General features: G+C 53.5%; 2 protein-coding genes across 2 annotated transcripts; both read left to right on the top strand.

The window, feature by feature from the left end:
• Nucleotides 1–4,747: 4,747 nt before the first annotated feature.
• On the top strand, nucleotides 4,748–23,836 carry LOC144720967 (uncharacterized). The gene is given in 3 exon segments (XM_078598190.1): nucleotides 4,748–5,226; nucleotides 5,228–5,570; nucleotides 21,716–23,836. Coding segments are annotated over 3 exon segments (903 nt in total). The 5' UTR covers nucleotides 4,748–4,947; the 3' UTR covers nucleotides 21,997–23,836.
• Nucleotides 13,831–20,388, top strand: LOC144720966 (uncharacterized). The gene is made up of 2 exons (XM_078598189.1): nucleotides 13,831–15,651; nucleotides 19,469–20,388. The coding sequence occupies exons 1-2, from the start codon at nucleotides 14,353–14,355 to the stop codon at nucleotides 19,481–19,483; spliced, it is 1,314 nt and encodes a 437-aa protein (XP_078454315.1). The 5' UTR covers nucleotides 13,831–14,352; the 3' UTR covers nucleotides 19,484–20,388.
• Nucleotides 23,837–24,432: the final 596 nt, after the last annotated feature.

Here is a 24,432-nt window from a genome sequence, read left to right as displayed (position 1 = left end):
ACGAATTCCGCCGCCTCCGCACCCCCACCCCCCACATCTCCCCGAAAACGTCCACGTTTTATTCTGTTCACCATCTTGTTCACTATCTTGTTCACTATCTTGCAATGCGGGCGAGGAGCCAGGCGGAGGCGAGAGTGGATAAAGGATTTTGGGAGGCAGAGGGAAGAATGGAGGAAGTGGGATGATGATGATGATGGTGGTAGTGATGGTAATGATGGAGATGATGATGATGGTGGTAGTGATGGTAATGATGGAGATGATGATGATGATGATGATATGAACGAGAGGGGGGGCGGTGGTGGTTGGTGGTGCTGCTGCGGTGAATCAACAAAAAGTAGTTCAGCCCCCCCCTCGACCACCCACAAGTACATAGCAGGGCTAGAGGGGGTGAGGTTAACAAGTCGACCAGTAGTCAGTAGGGCTAGAGGGGGTGAGATTAACAAGTAAGTAAACCAGTAGGCAATAGGGGTAGAGGGGGTAAGATTAACAAGTAAGTAAACCAGTAGGCAACAGGGGTAGAGGGGGTGAGGTTAACAAGTTGACCAGCAGATAGCAGGGCTAGAGGGGGTGAGGTTAACAAGTAAGTCAACCAGTAGATACCAGGGCTATACGGGGTGAGGTTAAGAAGTTAGTTGACCAGGTGACAGCAGGGCTATACGGGGTAAAGTTAAGTTAACAAGTAAGTCGACAAGTAGTCGACTGCGACACTGCTTGCGTTGCCAGTTCAGCGGCATTATTGCCTCCGTCAGTCACCGCAGATTAGTTGGAACAGAAGTCTTAGCCTGACCCGCGCGATTTAAGCTTCACTCGAGATTCGTGTATTTTTGTGTGTGTGTGGGGGGGGGGTTGTCGAGTCGACCACGAGAAACACAGTGCATGTGATGATGTCCGTGTGGAGTTGCAGTCAACAAATATCACGGGTCGAAGGAGCAACTACGGAAGAATAATAATAATAAGGGTGCAGTATTGCCCAACAACATGAGCTACCTTGTCATTCTTCACTTATACGTGTATATTGGTATTTTATATTAAAGCAACAGCGTATTGAAATGCATGTGTGATTACGCTATGTTGTGTACGATTATACCCGTGTTAAAACGCGTGCGCGCGCGCGCGTGACTATGTAATGTTTAGTGAGATGCATTCGTGGTGCGTTCTAAAAGTGAAATCTTCGTATTTTTCGCGTATTATATCTCTCACACACACCAACACACGCTGTCGGTTTGCTTTTGTATGAAATTATTTCGCGTTTCGTTTTTCAGCAAGGAGGATAACAACAAAAAGACGCGTCGCTGTCCCATTATATTTTGTGTCACGCGTGGTGCAACAGAAGAGGGTATTTAAGTTACTTATGTAACCGTGAAAGGACGAAATATATTAAATGACAACACCGCACAGATGCAAAATTCCTCCACTCTCACGTGGTGTTTGCGCCCATGCAAACGCACAATATTACAACAAACATCTAAACGCATTTCTCAATGACAACATTGTGGCCTTAAAATAAATATATGTACTATATATACACATCCACTGTACACAATAGGCAACGTTTCAGGAAATGTTCCCTTCTTCTTTCATGTGCCATGAAAAAGGACCATTGCCCAAAACGTCGCCTATCATATATTTGTATATACTTTAAGGCCAACGGTGTTGTTAACGAATGTGTTGTGTTTCTCGTTGCCGGTATTGTTGTTAAGTGTGCTTGCGCACAGCAATACTACCAACGCACCAACAACGCCATCAGCATCACCACCACCACCGAATCAAATGTATTCCGCACCTCCGGTGAGCACGGCTGAACACGTACGAAAGAAGTTCAACATACACGACGAAATCGAGTCAAGAGGCGGTCAAGCGAACGTCTTGAGAACTAAGACAGCCGAAGCAACGACAACAGCAGAGCCAACAGCTTGCCCATGTAACGATTACGACGAAGCGACAAATATCCATTCATATCCAGCACATCCATCTATACAGTACACGCACGCTCCAGATCGTCAGTCGCACCCGCTGAGACTGCACGACAGGGGATTCCATCTACAACGTCATTGCGGGTCGTGGAGATGTATGTGACCATACTTCACCAAATGTATTCAATCGCAAACAGACGAACAAGGACATTTTACAGGCGCGTTGATGTCAAGGTTGGGGAAGGCTGGGGGGGGGATATGACGACAATTGAGAAAAAAAATAAAATCCTAAATGTGTATGTTGCTCGTTCTTTTAATTCACGTGTTGTTGTTGTTGTTCTTAAGGCGCGTTCACCGCCCTCGTGTGTATACAATGCGACACATTCCCACTGCCCTTTTGTGTCAAGTCTAGGCTCACCCCCACCGTCTGCAACCCCCCACCCCCGGCTGGTTTTTAGACGAGGGGAGGGGCTGGCTTGACGTGGGGGGGGGGGCATGCAATTGAATACCGTGGATAATTCGTATCGCGATTGCTTTGTGCGTACGACCACCAGAGCCATAACAGACTCGGCCAGTGGTTGGCTCGTGAATGATATCAGATTTGCTCTCTGCGTAATATAAAGTGGGGGGGGGGGGTGTACAAATGGCACCCGCTCATGGTCGAGCGAGAGCGTCGTCTGGGACGTCGAAATCTCCACCGAGTGTCACGCTTGTCCCGCTCCCAACACATGGCCAGCTACCCCGCCCGCCGATGTTGTTATTGACGGGGAAGACGTTCAGACACACGCGCGCACTCAGACACACACTCACTCAGACACACACGCGCTTACTCAGACACACACACTCACTCAGACACACGCACTCAGACACACACGCGCACTCAGACACACACTCACTCAGACACAAACGTGCACTCAGACACACACGCGCCCTCAGACACACACTCAGACACACACTCACTCAGACACACGCACTCAGACACACACACGCACTCAGACACACACTCACTCAGACACACACTCAGACACACACTCACTCAGACACACACACTCAGACACACACTCACTCAGACTTACACGCGCACTCAGACACACACACTCACTCAGACACACACTCACTCAGACACACGCACTCAGACACACACACGCACTCAGACACACACTCACTCAGACACACACTCAGACACACACTCACTCAGACACACACACTCAGACACATACTCACTCAGACACACACTCACTCAGACACACAAACTCAGACACACACTCACTCAGACACACACTCACTCAGACACACACTCACTCAGACACACATGCGCGCTCAGACACACACACACTCACTCAGACACACACGCACTCAGACACACACTCACTCAGACAAACACACGCACTCAGACACACATACTCACTCAGACACACACTCACTCAGACACACACACTCACTCAGACACACACGCGCGCTCAGACACACACACTCACTCAGACACACACTCACTCAGACACACACTCACTCAGACACACGCACTCAGACACACACTCACTCAGACACACTCACTCAGACACACTCACTCAGACACACACGCACTCACTCAGACACACACACACGCGCACTCAGACACACACGCGCACTCAGACACACACTCACTCAGACACACACTCACTCAGACACACACTCAGACACACACTCACTCAGACACACACTCACTCAGACACACACGCGCGCTCAGACACACACACTCAGACACACACTCACTCAGACACACACTCACTCAGACACACACTCAGACACACACTCACTCAGACACACACACTCACTCAGACACTCACTCACTCAGACACACACACGCACTCAGACACACACTCACTCAGACACACACTCAGACACACACTCACTCAGACACACAAACTCAGACACACACTCACTCAGACACACACTCACTCAGACACACACGCGCGCTCAGACACACACACTCACTCAGACACACACGCACTCAGACACACACTCACTCAGACACACACACTCACTCAGACACACACGCACTCAGACACACTCACTCAGACACACACTCACTCAGACACACACGCGCACTCAGACACACACTCACTCAGACACACACACTCACTCAGACACACGCGCGCTCAGATACACACTCACTCAGACACACACTCACTCACTCAGACACACACACACTTACTCAGACACACACTCACTCAGACACACACTCACTCAGACACACACACTCACTCAGACACACACACACTCAGACACACACACACTCAGACACACACACACGCGCACGACCACGCACTCTCTCACTCGATCGTAAACTGCGACGTCTGTAATGAAAATGCTTCGGCAGGCAGACAGACTGCCCGAATAATTCCCCTTTCTGTCTGTCCCTCTCTCTCTCTTGAAATCGTCCGTGGAAATAATAATAATCATGCGTGTGTGCGTGCGTGCGTGCGATACGGGCCAGGTACGTACGCACTGCATATGTATGATAGCGCGATAAACCAACCACGCCACCTCTCGTCGTAGCCCCACGCAAACCCCCCCCGCCCCCACAAAACACGGCCGAACCAACAAACATTAAACAAAAAGCGACGTCCGCTCGATTAATAAAGACCGGATAATAGATCCGTCGTACCCGTCTTCAAATTATTGTATTCGTTCCGTTTGCCCACGAAATAAATAAAAAAGGCGGGTCGGTTACTAATAATAACAACAACAACAATATGAACTCGTTTTGGTAGAAAACGCTCCCGCTTGACCATTGTTTAACAACAGCACAAAAAGGCCCCCTATTTAAATGGCTTTAACAGAGTCGAGATGACTGATGCGCCTTTCGCTTTGCCCGCGTGTATTGGCTAACCGCATACCACATGGCGCTGCCACGTGACCTCGCCGTACCAGCGAGAGAGCCGTGCAGTTGTAAATCTGTGGATTTATGTCGTCGTAATTCACGGATTTCTCCCGAGTTTTTTCCCGAGAAATAAAAAAAACGTTTCTGCATGCAAATCATTAGGGCCAAAATATGAATTCTGCATATTACATGAACGCTCTGTTTTCTAAATATGCGTCGGAAAACTCCGCGTATTTGTCCGCCGGAGGTTTACCCGAAGCGCCCTGCGGAGGAGCCTACCCGGGCGAGAGCTGCCCGACTGCGAACGCCATCTCGGCACCCTCAGCCGCCTCATCCACCACCACCTCCTCCTCGTCATCATCATCATCATCCTCGTCCTCATCCTCTACCTCTCCTTACGCAGCAGCCAGCGCGCTCTACCACCACCACCACCAACAGCAGCAGCAGCAGCAATCATCATCATCATCCGCAACAGCCACATCACCATCACCACCCAGCCTCCCTGTACGCGTCGTCGGGCTTCGGTCTCGAGCGTCTGGGAGCGGCGGCCGCCGCCTCGCTGCACGGCTTGCAGTTCGCCTACGAGCACGGGGCTCTCCACGCCGCGGCCGCCGCCTACGGGGGGGACCCGGCGGCAAAACGCGGCGACGTCGAGGTGGTGGGGACCCCGGTGGCGGGCAAGCACCACCAGCAGCTCCACCAGCAGCACCAGCAGCAGCAGCATCTGCAGCTGCACCAGCACCATGCTGGGCTGCCCAGCGGAGTGCCCATTTACCCGTGGATGCGCAGTACAGGTATTTGTTGTTTTTGTTTGTGTTTGCTTTTGTTGTTGTGATTCCGGCTACAAGCGGCAGCGAGAGACCCGAGTCGAGCGACCGGTCGGGGGGCAGATCGAGAGACCGAGAGACTGTCCCGGGGGGAGGCCGAGAGACCGGGCGGGGGAGGCCGAGAGACCGGGCGGGGGAGGCCGAGAGACCGGGCGGGGGAGGCCGAGAGACCGGGCGGGGGAGGCCGCGCCGTCGTTCGCCTTTGTTTTGCCTTGCGCGCCGCCGGCTCCCCTCCCCGCGTCTCCCTCCCCGCGTCTCCCTCCCCAGCTTGTCCCCCTACTCCCCGCGTTCTCCCCTCTCTCGCCGCGCGTCTATGGCCATTGTTAGCGGAAGCGCAGACAGCGCGACATCTGTGCGGGAGACGTCCGCCTGCGATTTGTGTTCCCGTCGTCGACGCGACAGGGAGACGACGTTGTTGGTGCATCGGCACCCGCTAGAGGACGAGCGAACATTGCTGCTGGTGGTGGTTGGTGTGGTGGTTGGTGTTGGTGGTTGTGGTGGATGGTGTGGTGGTTGTGGTGGTTGGTATGGTGGTGTTGGTGGTTGGTGTGTGTTTTTGTAGCAGCAATAAGCCGTCACTGACGATGTGCGGTCTGCACGAGAGGACTTTGTCTACAGTGCAGTATATAACAAGTCTATACTGTGTGCGTTGTAGCTGATTGGCAACAGTGTTTGCATGTTGAACTTCTTTCGCACCGTACGTAGCCAACCGTGCTAATAGGAAGTGCGATTATTAGTTTCAGTAGTCGAAGACGACATGAAGGATTTTGTCATGCGCGCGCGTGTATGTGTATGTCTTTGTGTCGGCCACCACCAGTGACAATTATCTGAACCCGTGCTGAGCGTCTCCTAGGTCGACTCAGCCTCAAACGAGTACCTATCGCGGTGTGTACACATCCCCACAAAGGGAGACAAAGGCGGCCGGGCGTTGTTTTGGCCACCGCCCCCCCCCCCCTATCGTGTGCCGTGCCGGCTGCAATAAAGCGCACGCTAATAGCGCTTGTCCCAAAAGGTCTATCAGACTCGACGGTGTATGGACGTGTGCTGTGTGTGCGTGTGAGTGTGTGAGTGTGTGCTGTGTGTGCGTGTGTGTGCGTGAGTGTGTGCTGTGTGTGCGTGAGTGTGTGCTGTGTGTGCGTGAGTGTGTGTGCGTGTGTGTGCTGTGTGTGTGTGCTGTGTGTGTGTGCTGTGTGTGTGTGCTGTGTGTGTGTGCTGTGTGTGTGTGCTGTGTGTGTGTGCTGTGTGTGTGTGCTGTGTGTGTGTGCTGTGTGTGTGTGCTGTGTGTGTGCTGTGTGTGTGCTGTGTGTGCGTGAGTGTGTGCTGTGTGTGCGTGAGTGTGTGCGAGTGTGTGTGCTGTGTGTGTGTGCTGTGTGTGTGTGCTGTGTGTGTGTGTGCGCGTGAGTGTGTGTGCGTGAGTGTGTGTGCTGTGTGTGCTGTGAGTACATCCACAACACAAGCTGCGTATCGATTTCGATGCGAGGAAGTTGGTGGCGCCGTGGTTGAGCGCGCATTGTGCTGCGAACCCGGCGTCTCCCGGGAGTTCGATTCCCGCTCACGGCGTTCCAAAACACCAGCGACGAGATTGTTGTGAACCCGAACTACGAGTGGAGAGACAAAGGCGGCCTCGTGGTTGTCCGGCCTTAATAAGGTCGTCGCGTTTTTTTGTTACATCACCTGACCACCCCCCTCCCCCCCAACAGTCTGTGCTGACCACAAAGAGAGGGAGCCGCTTTTGTTACAAACTAAACACAAAATCCCTGCGCGGTATTTAATGCGGCCGCTCCACTCTCTGCCCTCGTTCCTGGTGTACCACAATGAGCGATCGAGAACGACCGTCGGCGATAAAGTGTGGTCCCGTTGACGTTTCATTCTCGCGATTGAACTGAATTCGGTGTACGCTTTTACTCGAGTTAACTGGGACACTCCGTGCCACGAACACAACGCAACCAACCAACGTCAAATGCGACGATGTCCCGTAATGTTCGCCCAGGCCCCGTCGCCTCCGAATGTTACCCGCAGCATCAATAATTGACGGCTCTAGCATCATTTGAGTTGCGTTAGCGCGGCGATATGACGATGGCCGGTGTTACGTAGCAAGCCACTGGCTGTATCCATCTCCTATCGCGTGCTCCGGTGCGGGGGGTCTCGATCGTTTTACGCGTCGATGTCGGCGTAAGGCACTACCACTGGAGTCTTCGGTACGCATGTGTTATGGATGTCGAGCTTCTTTCGCACCGTACTTTGCCAACGGTGATACTCCCTTGTGCCTGGCTGAGTGCTCTCTACTTGTGTGTAATATTCTTCAATACTATTATACCCCATATTCTATATGGCATAATAGATGTGGGGGGGGGGGGGTTTACATAATTCCCCCAGCAACAGTGTTGCGGACTGGTATAGACCCATGACAGTGGTTTTGTTATGGCGGCATCCCTCCCCCATCTCTCCCCCGCCCGCCCCACAAGCACAAGTGAGGTTACTAAGGCCACGTTACCGAGAGAGATCGCGTGCTCACGCCTCCAGTCACCGCGGTGTTAGAGCAGGGCATTCGTTTCATGTTGTGTGTGTGTGTGCACTATCCCCAACCCCTCCACCCCCCCATCTTGTTTTGCAACGTGGCACGCTGACATTTCCCACATTCGACAACGTCTACCTGCACGGTATCCGTGCCGCAGCCTGCGCCCCACAACGTTGAGCAGCAACCCGCAGGCCAATGGAGATCTGGCTTCAACGGCGATGACATTACGCCACGCAGAATTCACTCGCCTACTCATAGACCACCAGCGGTGTTTTTTAGGGGAGGGCGGCGGGGTGATGTAGGGGAGAGGTATTTCCACTAAAATGCGTTCCCGAGTAAAAAAAAATCTCCATTTCCCTTTCGTCTATTTTTTGTTCCCCCCCCCCACCTTGAATCGCCACGAGGAAAACGCCTCGCGGCGTAACGCGACGCGCAGAGTTTCCCGTGAATACGGCGCGAGCGCTTCGCGCAGCGCTCGACTTGGCCACACGGCGGCCAGCTCCACTCGCGATGTCACGAACTCTTCACCCCCCGCCCGCCCCGCCCCCCTCTCTCTCTCGCTGCTGCTGGGCAATGGGCGCGTGCGTCTCTGTGAGGGCGTTGCGTGCGTACGGAGAGCGGTGGCGCAGCGCTTAGCGCTGAACCATTGTGCTACGACCCCCCCCCCATCACCAGCACCCCCTCACCCACCCGTCCCCAGTTCGATGCCCGCTCACGGTCACCAACACCAGGGACGATGATCTGAAACCGGTCCTGAGCCCTCTGCCAGGTCGACTCGGCCTCAAATGAGTGCCTGGTGCGATGTGATGTGTAAACATCGCAACTGGGGAGACAAAGGCGACCGGGCGTGGTGCTGGTCACACCTCCCCTCCGTGTGCCGTGTTGGCCTTCATAGGTCAACGTTAACAGCACTTGCCCCAACAGCACGTGAAGGCTATTCGAGGGTCTTTGTATGTACAGTGTGTAAAACATTTGGCATGTTTACTTTAATATTAGAGTGCGTTTTGTGGGTGCGTGTATGCACGCATGCCTGTGTGTGTGGGTGTGCATGCTGCTGAGTGTAGAGTATGTTGTGTATGTGTAGGGAGCGGTAGAGTAGGGGTTAGTGCACTGCGCTACACACCAGGCGACCCGAGTTCAAATCCCGCTCACGACCAATAACAGCGAATATTTGAATCGGTCCTGGGCCTCCCCTAGGTCAATTCAGCCTTAAATGCGCACCTGGGGCAGTGTGTAGCAAACAGCACTGGGGATACAAAGGCGAATGGGGATGGTATTGGCCACCCACGCCCTCGTGTGCCGTGCCGGCCTTCATAGGACCTCGTTAACAGCACTTGTCCCTACAGTCTTTGTGTGTGTACAGTGTTTGTATGTATACCGAGTTGGGAGTGGCCGTGCTGTGGTTCGTGCTCTACGCTCAGTTGCCAGCCACCTGGGTTCAATTGCCGGCAATGTGACCGATGATTAGAATGCATACATTTATCAGACAGCCTCGCTGAGTCTCTGGGCCAGTGTTCTCAATTTCAGGGCCCACGGCCTTCAGTGCGGCCCCTGACGTGCGGCACGTGACAACACACAGCACGTGACAACACACAGCACGTGACGTCACACAGCACGTGACGTCACACAGCATGTAACGTCACACAACACGTGACAACACAACACGTGACTGACAACACACAATACGTGACGTCACACAACACGTGACAACACAACACGTGACTGACAACACATAGCACGTGACAACACACAGCACGTGACAACACACAGCACGTGACAACACACAGCACGTGACGTCACACATCACGTGCCGTCAAGCCCAACAGTGGTGTCAAATGTGTGACCGCCATGACGCTGATGTCTTATCGGCAGAAGTGGCCTCTCCTCTGAAAGTTCGTGAAGAACACTGCTCTCGACTAACTCGCATGAGTTTCATGCTTTAACACGGTTGATCATTTCCATGAATGTGTGTTTGGCCGATGAGAGAACGTTTCAGAGTGCCCGGAGAAAACCCATAAATGTGAGGGTGATAGCACTTGACGCTCAAAGCTTCTCACAGATGGATTCAGCCCATTGCCGGACTGCCATCTCGTGCCTACGTCTCAGAATCAAGTCTGTAACACCTGTTATTAGTCTCTCCCAGACAGTCGTCTCCCAGTGCCACTACTAGCCACGGTCAACACACCCCTGCTTTGGCTCACGACATCTGGCGATATCGGGCTCACTTGTGCTTGGCCTCCTCCTCGGTCGACTCAACCTTATACGATCTTGGCACGTTTCGTGGCATCACCCCCTCGTGTATCCTGACGGACTTAATTGGTGCTCACCGACAGCCCTGCAGTAAGCCCGGGACCCATAAAGCTAATCGGTTGATCTTTATATTTGTCTAGTGTGTGTGTGATGATATCTTGTTAAATAGTTTAATTTTACTGACGATCTTGTTTATCGTACTGGGCCAAACATCCCAATCGTGAAACTCAGTGAGGTTTTTTTTCTTCCCTTGATGAACAACTGATATCTTTCAACCCAAAGCTTAACAAAGCGACCCTGAAAATCACTAATTTTGGGAACGCACACAGAAGCAGCAGCATTGCACCTCCGAAACTGTGAATACTTGAGAGGATCCTCCTGCAAATACATCTTGATACTCGGTAAAGGTTTCCCGGGTAAACAGGTGTAAATTAATAAAAACACAAAATCGTTGTCAATCCGAGATAGAATAGTGGTAATATTAATGTGCTCAAATCAGATTTGGGAAGCTAAGCTGGTTTACGCCTAGTTATATGACTGAACTAAAACTAAACAATTTTTTTTATTTTACGAGGTAAGGCCCACTCAACTATATACTGTATCTCCTTTTCAGAAGCAACCTGGCCACAAATTACAGCTCAACAAAGTGGCTTATCACGTGGAAATGTATTACAGCACAATAGTCTAAACGCACGTTTCTAAATGTGGAGGAAAAAACTGAAGGGCCCGGAGAAAAATCCAAGCGACCACGGGGAGAGACAGAGAGATGCAAACTCCAAATACACAGGAATTAGGGTCGTAAACGAACTGTGTGCATCAGTCGAGCTAGATAACAGCTTGCCACCGTTGCTTGGGAGGGCGACTAACTTGTACAACGCGAGTATATTTCTGCCGCGAAGTTACGTTGTGTGGACAACATCATATACATGGGGCTGTGCAGAAAGAAAAAAAAAATCTATTGTTATCTCGAACCGGTTCCGGGCCTCCCCTAGATCAACTCGGCCTCAAATGAATACCTGGTGCGGTGTGTAAGCATCAGCACTGGGGAGACAAAGGCGACCGGGAGTGGTGCTGGCCACCCACCCCCATGGTGTGCAGTGCCGGCCTTCATAGGTGCCTCACGCAAAGGCTTTACGGGGGGGGGGGGGGCAGTCTTTGTTATCCGTGCTTGATACGCATTCAACCCACGGCATGTTCAGCGTTGTAAATGTGCACAGCAAAGTCGACTCGACGTATTGTTGACCAATCATCGGGTTCGTGCAGCGTGCGGAGCGAGCTTAGTCTTTGAACCGGTACACGTGGACAAAAGGGCCCTGTAACCGTGGCTGGGTCGCAAGGCCTGGCGTTTAACGATGCCTCCACCGACCGTATTTACCCGACTAGAAGATGCTCTGGAGGGAGAGAAAAAAAGACACGCGCACCCAAACGTATACCTGGTGTCAATAAAGTTGTACAAAACTGGTCTCTCACACGCACAACCAAAGACAAAGATCCCCCCGTGTAGCCTTGACGGACTGTTGGGGCAAGTGCTGTTAGCGGCACCCGTGAAGGGCGGAACGGCACACGAGGGGGTGGGTGGCCAGCACCACGCCCGGCCGCCTTTGTCTCCCCAGTGGCGATTATTTACGCACCGCACCAGGTACTAATTTGAGGCTGAGTCGACCTAGGTGAGGCCGAGGACCGGTTCAGATAATCGTCACTGGCGTTGGCCGTGAGCGGGAATCGAACTCTGGTCGCCGGGTTCGTAGCGCAGCGTAGCGCTGACCGCTACGCCACCGCTCCACATCTCTCAAACGCACGACCGCACATGGACACACACACACACCGGATCACAAGTCGCATCCTCCAATTTTGTTTACAAATAAGTACAGGGGTGTCGGTGCGTCTTATAATTAATCAGACGGATAAGGTAGCCCCCCCCCATGCATTCCACGTTTCGCACGCCTAACTGACGCGTTCGATTCCAAAATAGGTCTTACTCTACCAGCGAATGCCAACGTTATTACGTATCTAAACGCATGCAGTAATATATGAAACACACACGTGTCTGCCTGTCGACGTAAACATTTTATTAACAGACGAAAAATTGATGTAGGTCCATCAGCCACCTTCAGCCCCTTCGTATATGCGTGCGTGCGTGCCGTACAGTAATGTATATACTAAACCATGTGGACACCCTGACCTCTAGCAATACTGTACGCACATCCCTTCACGATCTTCCGCCACGTCACTCATGGTATAAATATTCCAGCAATGATGGAGATCATCGTGATTGCCATCAGCCATGGTCTCTCAACTGCTGGATGAAGACCTCTCCACGATGCCGCTCTTAGCGTAGGAACAGCATCCTCAGCCGTGTAGCCCCTGTTCACGCGAGCCCCTGTTCACGCGAGCCCCTGTTCACGGGGAGACCCTGTTCACGCGAGCAGCCTGTTCACGCGACCCCCTGTTAACGCGAGCCCCTGTTCACGCGAGCCCCTGTTCACACGAGCACCTGTTCACGCGAGCCCCTGTTCACGCGATCCCCTGTTCACACGACCTCCTGTTCACACGAGCCCCTGTTCACGGGGAGACCCTGTTCACGCGAGCCCCTGTTCACGCGAGCCCCTGTCCACGCGTGCCCCTGTCCACGCGTGCCCCTGTTCACGCGAGCCCCTGTTCACACGAGCCCCTGTTCACACGAGCCCCTGTTCACGCGAGCCCCTGTTCACGCGAGCCCCTGTTCACGCGAGCCCCTGTTCACGCGAGCCCCTGTTCACACGAGCCCCTATTCACACGAGCCCCTGTTCACACGAGAACCCCTGTTCACACGAGCCCCTGTTCACACGAGCCGCTGTTCACACGAGTCGATATGAATGGCTCCATCGCCGCGGTGGCGTTTCCCTCCTTCGACTGCCATTCCGTCACCAGTCTCGCCCACCGGCCACCAGTGACGAGTCCCTGCGCTTAGCCCGCGAACTTTTCCCTTCACCAGTGAATGCGTCGTTGTGTACGCTCTGCGTTTGTTCTGTGATTCCATTCCTTGCCGTCTCCTGTATCTCAGTGCGTCGTTTGATCTACTTTGCTTTTGTTCCGAACTCTTCGGCGTTTTGTTTTTTTCTTACCTCCGTGATCGTTTTTGTGGCCTCACAGGCAATACTCCCCTCTGTACGCACAGCGGTGTGTTCCGTTCCATTATGTTTCTCTCTTTCCCATAACCGCACGTACCATTCTCCCCAATCTCGCTCTCAACGAACCGTTTTGCTCCGCAAGCGCATCACCGAGTGTATCCAGACGATTTTTTTGAGCAGGGCTCTGAATGATTGGGAACCCGCACGCGGCCCACCCCGTGAGGTGCGGCCACACCGAGAGAGTCTCCACTGAGACCGAGAGAGTCTCACTCGCGAGACAAATCTGGGCTCCGTGCCAGCGTGTTATCTCACGAGTGCCTGCGCGCCTGTATCTTAATGAGGGTTACGTGTGTAGTGACATAAGAAGGGAGGGGCTGCTGGGGGCTCTGGGTTCCCAGGTGGGTCCAGACGCTAAGCCTCTGGGCGCCAGGCGTTGAGTTCCCAGGGGGTCCAGACGCTTAATCCCCTTGGCGCCGCCAAAGGGGGGGGCTGTGTGTGCTCTGTGGGATATCTGGGGGCGCACACGGCCCCACCCCTCGTTGTACCAGGCATAAAAGGAGAGCTCCCTGGACGATCGGGGCCCAGTTGTAACTCAAGACCCAAGACCCACGACCAGCCATCTGAAGACCCGGGGATGCTGTGAGAGCCAGCGCTGGGACTCTGGAACTCCCGACTCTACGACCTTGTGAGGGCGAGTTCCGGAGCGTAGCCAGAGTAGAGTATCTAGGCTGTGTAGCTAGGCTGTGTACCTAGGCTGTAACAGAGTATCAGGACTGTTGGACTGTTGGACTGTTGGAGTGTTGTATTGTAATAAAGAAGTTACCTCTACAAGTGTCTCCGGAACCTGTTACATTTGGCGTCAGAAGTGGCAATGGAGACAAGAAGTAAGCCACGTACCTTCAGTCCTGACGGCGATGTTGAGGAGCAAGCGGCGACGGGGCAGCCAACTCGGGCCGACAGCGACGCTGCACCGCCGGCTCAGCAGTCGTCCACCATACCTGCCGATCTTCCTCCAGCGTCGGGAGCAGCAATGGAGGAAACGCTGCTTCGCCTCACCGAGCTGCTCCACGCCACCGTCTCCATCCTGGACGACATGCGTCGCTCACAGGCGGAGACAGCAGGGAGAGAGGAGGCGCAGCGGCCGCACCATCCCGCCGGCTCCCACACAAAGATGGCGGCCGTTCCCGCCGCAAATACATCCGGGTGTGTCGTCACTTCTGCGGGGGGAGCAGTGGCCGCTGGGAGCGACGTCACTTCCGGGCCCAGCGTGGGCCAACCCGATGACGCCGCGTCATCAGCGCTGCGTCCCTCACCGCCGGGTGACAGCGCTGCGAACGCGAAGCCAGCTTCAGCCGGGTTGCCAGGCAACGAAAGCTTGGCTCACGTCCAGCAACGCCTGCCGGCACTCAAGGCATTTTCTTCAGAGGGGGGTGAGTGGGCAGCGTTCGAACGCCGGTTCGTCTCTCTTATAGAGACGTCCGGCTGGTCGGAGTATGAAGCGCTCCAAGGCCTCCCGGCCATGCTCGACGACGACTCCCTCGCAGCACTCCTTACTGTGCCACGCGCAAAACGTGCCACGCTCACGGATGCCCTTCATCAGATGCGGCTGATTTATGGACCCCCATCCGAAGCACGTCACCGCTTCGATGCGAGGAGGAAGAAGGCCTCCGAGTCGGCGATGGGGTACCGCAGCGCGCTGCTGGCCATGGCAAAGGTTGCCTACCCTCGCATGGATGAAGACGCTGTGGAGTCACTCGTGCTGCAGAAGCTCATGAGCTTGGCCCGCCAGCTTCGAGTTGCCATGCCGACAGCCGACGACGACGACGACTTCACGTCGCTACGTGCTGCCAGGTGCATCCAAGCACACCTACATTGCGATGAGGACACGACCATCGCCGCCTGCGCAGGCCCACCTGATGCACAAGCCTATGACGTGCATTCGGGGCCTCATCAGGCCTTCGCAGCAACAGAAAATCGCGGATCGTCCAACTGGCGATCCCAGCGAGATCACCACCAGCGGGACCGGCCAACCTCGCGCCAGGACGGAGCGTCCATCGTCTGCCACAACTGTGGCCTTCGGGGCCATGTGGCGTCCGGCTGCCGGGTCCCCCGACGCCGGACTTCAGGACCTCCGGCGCCTCGGCCACCACCGTATCCTCGGCATACCCAGGCGAGTCACGACACCTCGCACTCTCGGCCCCCACTTACAACAAGCACGCACCCTCACACCACACAGGGGGGTCATGCTTCTGAGGAGGGGGATTCGGGCCCATCATTGAACAACCGGGCGCTCGGACCGGGTCAATGGTCCGAGTTGGCCCATAGGGTCGTTGCCGCTGCGGCAGGGTCCTCTGCCGTAGTGGGTTCCATCGAGGGCGTTGATGTTCGTATGTTGATCGATACGGGTGCGTCGGCGACCATCATTTCAGACATAATTTATAACATTTTGCCCGATATATGCCGTCCCTTGCAGCCAGTTGATGTGCCATGCTATGCCGCAAATGGGGGTTCGTTGGGCATCACCGGACGGATCAATGCTCAGATCCGCATTGCTGACGTCCAATTAGTTGGGCCCATTTTGGTCTCATCAACCCTCGCCGTTCCGTGCCTCCTCGGAACAGATTTCTTGGGGAAGATGCCCATTAAAATTCTCATTAACAAAGGGTGTATTGAGCTCCCCTCCGGCCGACGCATGGCCTTCCTACCCACACCCACTCGGTTGCACTCCGCATCTACGACGGTGCAGGCGTTGGCGGCGTGCACAATTCACATTCCTCCTGGCTCTCAGATGTTAGTTCCCCTCCGGTTTCGTAAACCCCTTGATTACGACGCGTTCATGGGGGGTGCTGTGATCGGGCCTTCGCGTTCAGCTGAGCGGGTGTCGGACCTCGTGTGTGCACAAACGCTCGTGCGAAGCGACCACGACCCCTTTATCCAGGTCCTTAACGCGGGATTGGAAACGGCCGTTATCTGTCAGGGAATGGTGCTTGCTCACGCGACGCCAGCCCCGCCAGAAGATGTGATCGTGGGTCACGTAGGGGGCGAGTTCTCTTCCGTTGCCAAGCCAGGTCCTGACACAGGATGGCTCGACGCGCTTTGCTCCACTTCTGCCGATTTGTCACCATTACAACATGCTAAATTACGCACGCTGCTGAGCGATTTCGCCGACGTTTTCAGTCAAAGCAAATTCGACATTGGCTGCACTAAATTGCTAAGCCACCACATCGACACGGGTGATGCCGCTCCAATTCGTCAAAACCCATTCCGGTTGAGCCCGGCCGAAAAGGAACATGTACGGGTGGCCGTCAACGATATGTTGGCGGCCGATGTCATTGCGCCATCAAATAGCCCATGGGGGGCGCCGATCGTTCTTGTTAAGAAGCACGACGGGAGCCTCCGCTTTTGTGTTGACTTCAGGAAACTTAATAAGATTTCGGTGGCCGACGCCTACCCGCTTCCCAGGATGGACGAGTCGCTCGATGCCTTAGCAGGTGCGCATTACTTCTCCACCTTGGATCTCCTCTCGGGGTTTTGGCAGCTACCCCTTGATGACGCATCCAAACCAAAGACGGCCTTTCGCACGCCGCAGGGACTGTTCCAATTCAACAGACTTCCCATGGGTCTTCACTCGGCCCCGGCGACGTTCCAGCGCCTGATGGAGCTGGTCCTCGCTGGGCTCCAGTGGGATTCTTGCCTAATCTACCTCGACGATGTAATCGTGTTCAGCAAAACTTTTGATGAACACCTCACGCGATTGAAGGCAGTTTTCCTTAAAATGCGAGCGGCTAACCTCAAATTCAAACCGCAAAAATGCCACCTCATGAGGGATTCGGTTCGTTATTTGGGCCATATTGTCAGCCGCTCGGGAATTGCCACGGACCCCGAAAAGACAAATTGCGTGCGCTCATGGCCAACTCCTACCTCTGTTGGGGAGGTGCGGAGTTTTATCGGCTTCGCCTCATATTATCGACGATTTGTTGCGGGATTCGCATCTATTGCGAAGCCCCTCCACGCATTAACGGCCAAAGGGGTCAAATTCCGATGGGGAGAGTTAGAACAGGCATCATTCAATGCCGTCCGAAAAGCACTGGTCGATGCTCCTACCCTGTCTTATCCAGATTTTACCACTCCGTTCATTCTGGATACAGACGCCAGCAACACCGGAATTGGAGGGGTGCTGTCGCAAATTGTCAATGGAGTGGAGCGCGTCGTCGCCTATGGCAGCAGGGTGCTGTCGCCCGCGGAGCAACGTTACTGCGTGACGCGCCGCGAATTGCTTGCTATCGTTTTTTTCATAAAGCAGTACAGGCCATACGTGTATGGCAGGCATTTCACAGTACGCTCCGACCACGCGGCGCTACAATACGCCTTGCGAGTGGACCAACCATCTGGACAGCTCTCGCGTTGGCTCGAGATCCTCCAGGACTTTGCGTTCACTGTCATTTACCGCAAGGGGATTCAACACGGGAACGCCGACGGGTTGTCGCGACTGCCGAACAATGGGCGCTGTGCTTGTTTTTTGGGTGCGGGGCGTTGTAGGCAGCCTGACGGGGTACCGCCCCCATCCCTTGCGGCCGCGGCCGGGGATGGGGTCGGGGACCACGGGGCTCCCTCCACGCAAGTTCCGCAGGACGCATTGCTGGGCCTCGGGTTGGACGACTGGGGACGTCTTCAGATGGAAGACGTCTCCCTCCTCAAATTGAGACGCCGCGCTAGGGATGCCGAGGGTCACAGGGGGCAGGGGGGCCCCGTATCATATGTCATCCGGGAAGGCGTCCTCATGCATTGGGATGGGGGGTCCCAATCCCACACATTGGTGGTGCCCACCTCCCTGCGGGGGCGACTTGTGTGGGAAACCCACAGTCGCCTCTTGCACTTGGGTGTTCAGAAAACACTAGCTAAAATCCAATTGGAATTTTTCTGGCCGGGCATGGCAAACGATGTGGCTGACCTTGTGCAAGGTTGCACAGAATGTGCACGGCGGAAACCACCTGCTAGGCCGTCCTGCCCGCCGCTCCAATCCATTAAAGTTTCCCGGGTCAATGAGATCGTCGCATTGGATATTTTGGGTCCGTTTCCCGCTACTCCTCGGGGTAATAAGTACCTTTTGGTTGGGGTCGAATATTTTACCCGATGGGCCATGGCCTGGCCACTCCCCAACCAGTCTGCAGCAGCCATTACAGAGGCCTTTTTCCAGGGCTACGTCCTGGACAAGGGTGCTCCCGAACGCCTGCTGACCGACCAAGGGAAAAATTTCTCTTCCACCCTGTTGCGGGATGTGTGCAACCTGCTAGGGACACACAAAATTCGCACCTCGCCATATCACCCCCAGACTGACGGTATGGTCGAGCGATTACATAGGACACTTACCTCCATGCTAAGCCACCAGGTGTCTGAGTCACAGACTGATTGGGATCTCCACATACCTGGTGTCTTGGCCGCCTATAGAATGGCGCCCCATGCTGCCACGGGGTACTCGCCATTCTATCTAATGTATGGTAGGGAGGTTTGCCCCCCAATCGACGTACAATTGCACATTAAACAGCCCGCACCTAAGGCTAAGATTGCCGACCACATCCGTGCTAATGTGCGTCGTCTCGTAGATGCCCGGGAGGCTGCTCAAAATAACTCAGAAGCCCGTCAGCTTGCCAACGAGCGGTTGCGGAATCTCCGCACATCCCGCCACGTTTGGGTAGAAGGGGACCGCGCCTGGCTCCACTGCCCGCAGGTACCATTGGCTACTTCCTCAAAACTGCTTAAGCCTTGGAGAGGGCCGGTTGTTATTATTCGCGTTCTCCGCCCGCAGTGTGTCAGGATCCAGCATGGCAAGCGACGTTGGTTCGTGCACCCGTCACGTCTAAAACCTTACATTCAACCCTACACACCTCCTTCACATCTCCGGGGCCGAGAGCGCGACATGTCTGACGAGTCGCGCCGCGATGATGCTGCTCCTAACTCTCGGGCAGGTCCCGCTGCCCCGCCCTCAGGTGCCTTGGGAATGAAATCCGCCACGGCCGACCCAGCGGGAACAAGCTTGCCCGCGGGATCAGCGACCCAGGACACAAGCGCAACAGCGGGTCGTCGGTCCCCTCCTGCCTCCGTCGCGACCGATGGACCTGCCACTCGGACTCGCTCAAAACTCAAACGATTTTCATGACCCCCGCCCACGAACTCTCGTCCCAACGCGACGCCACTCACTTTTCCATCATGTATAGTGGGCGATTGGGGCGTGCGTTCATCCTGCATATATGTGTTTATACAGTGTTGTTCTGCATCGGTGACCACAGGAGGGGGAGAGGCGCTTTCTTCTCATTTTTTTTTCTTGATTTGTCACACACTCATTCTGATGGTTAACAAATAATTTCTTGTACAATTGTATTTTTTTTTGACAGCCGGGTCGGCTGGAGGCTACGTAGAGGGGGGTAATGTAGTGACATAAGAAGGGAGGGGCTGCTGGGGGCTCTGGGTTCCCAGGTGGGTCCAGACGCTAAGCCTCTGGGCGCCAGGCGTTGAGTTCCCAGGGGGTCCAGACGCTTAATCCCCTTGGCGCCGCCAAAGGGGGGGGCTGTGTGTGCTCTGTGGGATATCTGGGGGCGCACACGGCCCCACCCCTCGTTGTACCAGGCATAAAAGGAGAGCTCCCTGGACGATCGGGGCCCAGTTGTAACTCAAGACCCAAGACCCACGACCAGCCATCTGAAGACCCGGGGATGCTGTGAGAGCCAGCGCTGGGACTCTGGAACTCCCGACTCTACGACCTTGTGAGGGCGAGTTCCGGAGCGTAGCCAGAGTAGAGTATCTAGGCTGTGTAGCTAGGCTGTGTACCTAGGCTGTAACAGAGTATCAGGACTGTTGGACTGTTGGACTGTTGGAGTGTTGTATTGTAATAAAGAAGTTACCTCTACAAGTGTCTCCGGAACCTGTTACACGTGTAACTATAATCTTTCGTCACTCTCGTCTCGCTTTAAACGTCCGGTAGCATTCAGTCTCGAAACTAAAACGAAACTTTTGTTATGACATTTTTCGAGCTAAGGCCCACTATGCCGTATAGCCCAACGAGAAGTGGCTTATCACGTGGACATTTAGAGCAGCCCAAATACTCCAAACGCATGTTCATTCTAAATGTGGAGGGAGAAAAATCCATGGGGAGAGAGAACATGCAAACCCCAAATATACAGCAGCAGGCGTCAGGGTCAGGATCAGGATCGAGCCCACGACCTCATGCATACCAGACGAGGTAGTTAACATCTCGCTAGCGGCTTTCACCTGGTTTTAATTCATTACTTGATCTGACTATTTGTCTGTTAATTGCTTTGCCAGTTTAATTTCCAGTTTGGCAAAAGTCGCCCGACCAGTAATCACCTGGCACATCATCCAATACTCCAATCCGTCCAATGTCTCCCAATCCAATCGCGGATCAATGTCAAGATCGCACCGTCTTACAGGTCCTCCATGTGCAGGGTGGTCCAGATGTCTTGTGACGTCCCCCCCCCCCCGCCATTTAATTGTTATAAAAAAGAAAATATGCAAAGGAAAAATAATGTTAGGGGTAATTTAATTGGCGGGTCACAATACATATGGACCACGCTGTACTCCCCTCCCCCTCGTCGTTCCCCAGCTCCCTCTCCTCTCTCATCTCACTCCAGGCACTGTTCTGCACCCCCCCCCGACACTCTCATGTTTCTTTACTCCCCTTCTCCATGCACCCTCTCTCCACTCCGGCAACCAAGGCGTCCTGTCGGCTCCCAGCCCACCCTTCGCCCGCTGGGAGGTCGCACATTCTCCTCCGCTGCCCCCGCATCAGCCGGAATTCCCTTACGACAGCCCTCCGTGCTCTCGACGCCCTGCCTCTATTCTCGTCCCGGCTCGAGTTTCATTTTTTTTTTCCGTCTCGCTCTCCGTGAAACAACGATGCTCGCTGTAATACTCCAGAGGCCGTCGCGTTTCGACTCTCACTATCAGCAGCAGCAGCAGCATCAATCCACTGCTGCATTAAGGCCTCTGAAAGCTTCCTCCACCTCCCACGGCTCGCCCCCGGCAATCGAATCTGTAACGTCCACCAACTGGCTCAGTGCCCTGAACGGGAGATCGCCGCCAATTGCACGACAGTCATTTGGAAGCGGAGGAGATCGTGTTGACGTCTTTGAGCGATGATTGCTGTACTTATCGTCACGATCATTATCGTTGTAACGTGTGCCCACACACACACACACTCTCTCTCTTGCACCACGCAGGAGGCCACGATGGCAAGCGAGGCCGGCAGACCTACTCGCGCTACCAGACGCTGGAGCTGGAGAAGGAGTTCCACTTCAACCGCTACCTGACGAGGAGGCGCCGCGTCGAGATCGCCCACTCGCTGTGCCTCACCGAGCGACAGATCAAGATCTGGTTCCAGAACCGGCGCATGAAGTGGAAGAAGGAGAACAGGGGTCCGAACCCATCGCCCGAGGAGGCTCACGAGGAGGAAGACGACGACGAGGAGGAGGAGGAGGAAGAGGAGAAGAAGGCCGAATGATGATGATGATGATGAGAGCGACGGTCGTAAGAATGATGCTATGATTTTGTCCATCCCGACATGTGCATTTTAGGTTCAACCGATGATTGGTGAAGATGATGATTATGGTGGTGGTGATGATGATGATGATGCCGGTGGTCACGGTGATGGTGGGTGTGGTTTCATGGTGATTGTGGCGGTGGTGGTGATGTTGTATTGTGCGACCCATGGCGTGCATTTTACATTAACCCACTGATGATGGTGTTATTAGGTCTTGTACAAGAGTGCATCTCGTGATAACGATGATGGTGGTGACGACGATGGTGCTGATGATTATGGTAATTTGCTTGGCCCACGCCGTCCCGTTTTTCTTCAACCGATTGACGATAATGACGGCGATGGTGACGATTGTTGGTGGGTCGGTGAGTGGAAGTCGCCAGGCTTTATAACCCAGCGATCATCAAACGCATTCTTGAGTGATCTGAGCCGTCCACGCGTCGTGCCTGACACGCACACCCCGGTGTATGTGTGTGTGTTGGCATGTTATAACATACAATACACGGAGTCGCTTTTTTCAATCTCTTGTAAATCATAAACCGCAATTTTAACTCCCCGTTTTTGCACGCTCGGTGAACCACTATCTGGAATGTTCAATATATACGCCGTCTTAATTGTGTTTTAATAATGTTTTAACCAGCCTGGTGTCTCAGCTGTAGAGCGAGTGACTCCCAAGTCGGTGGTGTGGGGGGGGGTCGATAAAATTACTACCACTTTGTGGCGATGTCCACAGTGGTTGTCTTACGGATATAGATTGAGTCGTCGCCGCCGCCGTCATAGGAATGTGGAATTTCCCGCCACTGGCTCAGGGCTTTAAATACCGCCTCAAAGCTGCTCATTTGAGCATGAATTACTACTACGATATTATTATAATTATGTTTAACACTCCAGGTGTTTCCTCGCGGAGTAAACTATAAGTACTGTACTCGATAGGCTACATAAATTAGTTTCATGCAAAACTATTGAATAATAATGATAGCAATACTCTGGGCCTGCTTAGAGGTATTAGCTTTCAAAAATAGATCAAGAAAATAACTACCTAGACTCGAGCAAAGCCAGTACTTTAATGATGCTACCTATGAATTACTACCAGTATATACACGTGCAGAGTGTACACACACACCGTCGTGATTAAACAGCAAAGGGTGTTTTGTTACAGCTGTGACTCGTTTAACAAAAAATACAATATCCCCGTTGACAGATCTGGTTAACGATACGCATATGAATATATACACATAGCAACTATGACGTTAGTGTTGTGTAGATATATTGCGCGCGCGTGTGTGTGTGTACGGAGCGTTTGTCTTTCTTACTTACCCTGAGTAATGGTTACCTCTCGAAACGTAGGGATTACCTTTATATATATATAAAACCCACACACGTGTACACTACCTTCTTGTAAGCTAGCCACCCACCATATAACCTTGCGTGTCTGTACTTTATATGATTTACCAATAGTGTGACGTATATAGGATTATACTCCCAAATGTGAAAATTACAACAGATGATACAGATTCAATTCGTGTGCTTGTAATATTTATTACATATACGTGACTTTTTTGACAAGATTTTACAAGGCATGTGTGTTGTCGTCGTTATTGTTGTTGTTGTTGTTGGGTTTTTTGTTCTTCCACTTTGTCTGCTGCGTGTGTATCATCAAGGCGTGTCTGTTCTCACGCGTCCGCGACAGAGCTGTGGCCCAAGATGTCAAGTAGTTGAGTGTGCGTGTGCATGTTTCTTGATCATTTTCCTCCTTTTTTTGCTAAGAGTGTTATCAAAATAAAGTAATAATACAAAAAACAAATTCTACCGCGTCTTCGAGCGTAAAGCCATATTCCATTGCGGTGTTTTCGTGATTAGCATTCCCATATATGGGGGTCCGTGTCGTGTATTCGGTCTCGTTTGGACGATAGCACTGGTCAGACAGCGAGCTTCGCGTAGCGCGATCACATCACCAAAAAGCGAAGATCCCCCGTATAGCGTTTAACAGACTGTTGGGGCAAGTGCTGTTAGCGAGGACCTGTGGAGGGTGTCACGGCACACGACGGGGTGGTGTGGTCACGCGTCAAGCCTGTCCGTCTTTGTCTCCCTTGCGGCCTTTAAACGAGTACCTCGTGCGGTGTGCATTGAGCATCATCACTTGGGGAGACTCGGCCTGGCGAGCGTGGTTCTGACCACAGCACCACCAATCGTGTCCCGAGGCGGCCTTCAAAGGTGCCTCTCGCTAACAGCGCGTGGCCCAACAGTCTGTTAAAGGCGTATAGTGGTAAACCCATACGGCTACTGGTAGCGCTGTGCATAGATGTGTGCGTAAACACACATTGTAAGTTCACGAGCTCCGTTCAGAACGAGATGTAGGCCATAGGAATTAGCAGATCATATCGTGACGCATGATAGATA

Source organism: Lampetra planeri, chromosome 10 (assembly GCF_965212315.1).
Source record: "Lampetra planeri chromosome 10, kcLamPlan1.2.h2, whole genome shotgun sequence".
Classification (NCBI taxonomy): domain Eukaryota; kingdom Metazoa; phylum Chordata; class Hyperoartia; order Petromyzontiformes; family Petromyzontidae; genus Lampetra; species Lampetra planeri.
This window is presented reverse-complemented; position numbering and strand designations above follow the sequence as displayed.